The following is a 1768-nucleotide window of genomic DNA, read 5'->3' on the forward strand; positions in this document are numbered from 1 at the left end:
GCTGTAGCTTTATACGTGAAGGACAAAGTCAAAATAACAAAACTGGCAATAAAATGGGACCCAGAGTAGAGCTGTGAAGGACACCGCGGACATCTTCTGCTGAGGATTAAAGAGTCACACTGACTGAAAACTGAACAATGACACCGACACGGTTCCTCTCAGGACTTCTGAAACGGAAATGAAAAGAGTACCGGCTTCTCCAGGTTCTCCAGGATCTCCATACATCTCCACAGGCGTCTGGAATCCTTTTGGTCCAGTGTCTCCTCTGTCCCCCTGAGGCCCCGGAGGCCCCTGAGAACCCCTGATCCCGTCTGCACCCATTTGACCTGACAGACAGACAAGTCACGGACAGTTACAGTCGGACAAAACGAACTGTTTGATTAATCGATTGATTGACTGGTCGAATAATGAAACCTTTCTGTCCTGGCTGTCCAGTCTCTCCAGGCTTCCCATCATCCCCTGGCCTCCCAAGTGCTCCTGGAGGACCCACGTCCCCTCTGAGACCTAACACACACATATGATCAATAAAGTTTTTAAAGTTCGTGCTGAGGGGAATGCGAAAGGCTGAACCTCATTTTATCACAATTCGTCCAACGGCTGTTAAGATATTTCAGTTTGAGCCAAAATGTTTATCAGAAGGTTTCGACAGAAGAGCGGGTGGACACGCCTCCTTACCTGTGCTTCCTGGCTTCCCATTGGCTCCTCTCAGGCCCTTTGGACCAACTTCTCCTACTGGCCCAGGAGGTCCATCAAACCCAGGGGCCCCGTAAGGCCCCTGTGGTCCAAGGACTCCCACGCCTGACCGCCCAGGGTCACCTCGCACACCCTTTGGGCCTCGGGTCCCTACAAGACAAAAGATACCTGTTGGACTGGGAAGATTTAAATCCTTGTCCCAATCTCAGAAATTTCCCAAAATCCTATAAACTTCCTGAAACAATAGAAATGTTGTTAAATCTAAGAAATGTTCTGAAATCTGAGAAATATCCTCAAAAGAGATGTTACCTGTGAATCCGATGACACCCATCTGTCCCTGCTCTCCTTCAGGTCCAGGAGCTCCTGGTAAACACAGCCCAACAAATCCAACCGGACCAGGGACGCCGTCCAGACCTCGACGACCTGAGGGACACTTCAGGTCACTAAAGTTCCCTTTGGCTGTTTTCAGCCTCAAATCATCAGATTTTTAATGAGCTACCTTTGGGTCCAGGAGGTCCATCTTGTCCTGGAGGTCCTGGAGCTCCATCTCGCCCCGGGGGTCCGGGGTTTCCTTGGAGCCCCACAGAGCCATCTTCCCCCTGGGGGCCTGACTGACCCTGCTGACCTGGGAAACCGATACCGTTGTCCCCCTGTGACCACACACAGGAAATGTGACAGTTTTTTTGTTGCACCACGTTCATCAGTGTCAACAGCTTTGTTTCAGCTCGAGCCGAACCGAAATCTCACATCACGTCTTTGAGGTGTATTTATTTTTTATTTCTTGTTTCATCACACAGACAAAAGATAAAGAACTATTTGAATATAAGGAATACAATCAAATCAGTTAAAAAGTGTTGGTGACGTTAAAAGGCTAACTACAGTGTGAACATGACGGTAAATTACAGTAAATGTGTTTATCAGCTTCATTCTTTCTTTAAAATTGCCTTTCAGTGATTTTATTTGCTTCATTGTTTTATGTGTATTCTGTTTTTATTGGTCATTAAATACATTCATTTAATTACAAACAACTTTAACTAACTGTGTTTTTAAAGGTGCATTTAAATAAAGTGTATAA

The 1768-nt window shown here is 46.3% G+C and overlaps 1 protein-coding gene across 1 annotated transcript; it reads right to left on the minus strand.

Moving 5' to 3' along the window:
• Positions 1-191: 191 nt before the first annotated feature.
• LOC121964622 (collagen alpha-1(X) chain-like) lies at positions 192-1343 on the minus strand (the record flags this gene model as incomplete). Its single annotated transcript, XM_042514826.1, has 5 exons — positions 192-326; positions 415-504; positions 676-843; positions 1003-1116; positions 1193-1343. Coding segments are annotated over 5 exons (658 nt in total), but the record flags the coding sequence as incomplete, so codon positions are not given.
• Positions 1344-1768: the final 425 nt, after the last annotated feature.

The sequence above is a fragment of the Plectropomus leopardus genome, unplaced genomic scaffold (assembly GCF_008729295.1).
Source record: "Plectropomus leopardus isolate mb unplaced genomic scaffold, YSFRI_Pleo_2.0 unplaced_scaffold16419, whole genome shotgun sequence".
In the NCBI taxonomy this organism is placed as follows: Eukaryota; Metazoa; Chordata; class Actinopteri; order Perciformes; family Serranidae; genus Plectropomus; species Plectropomus leopardus.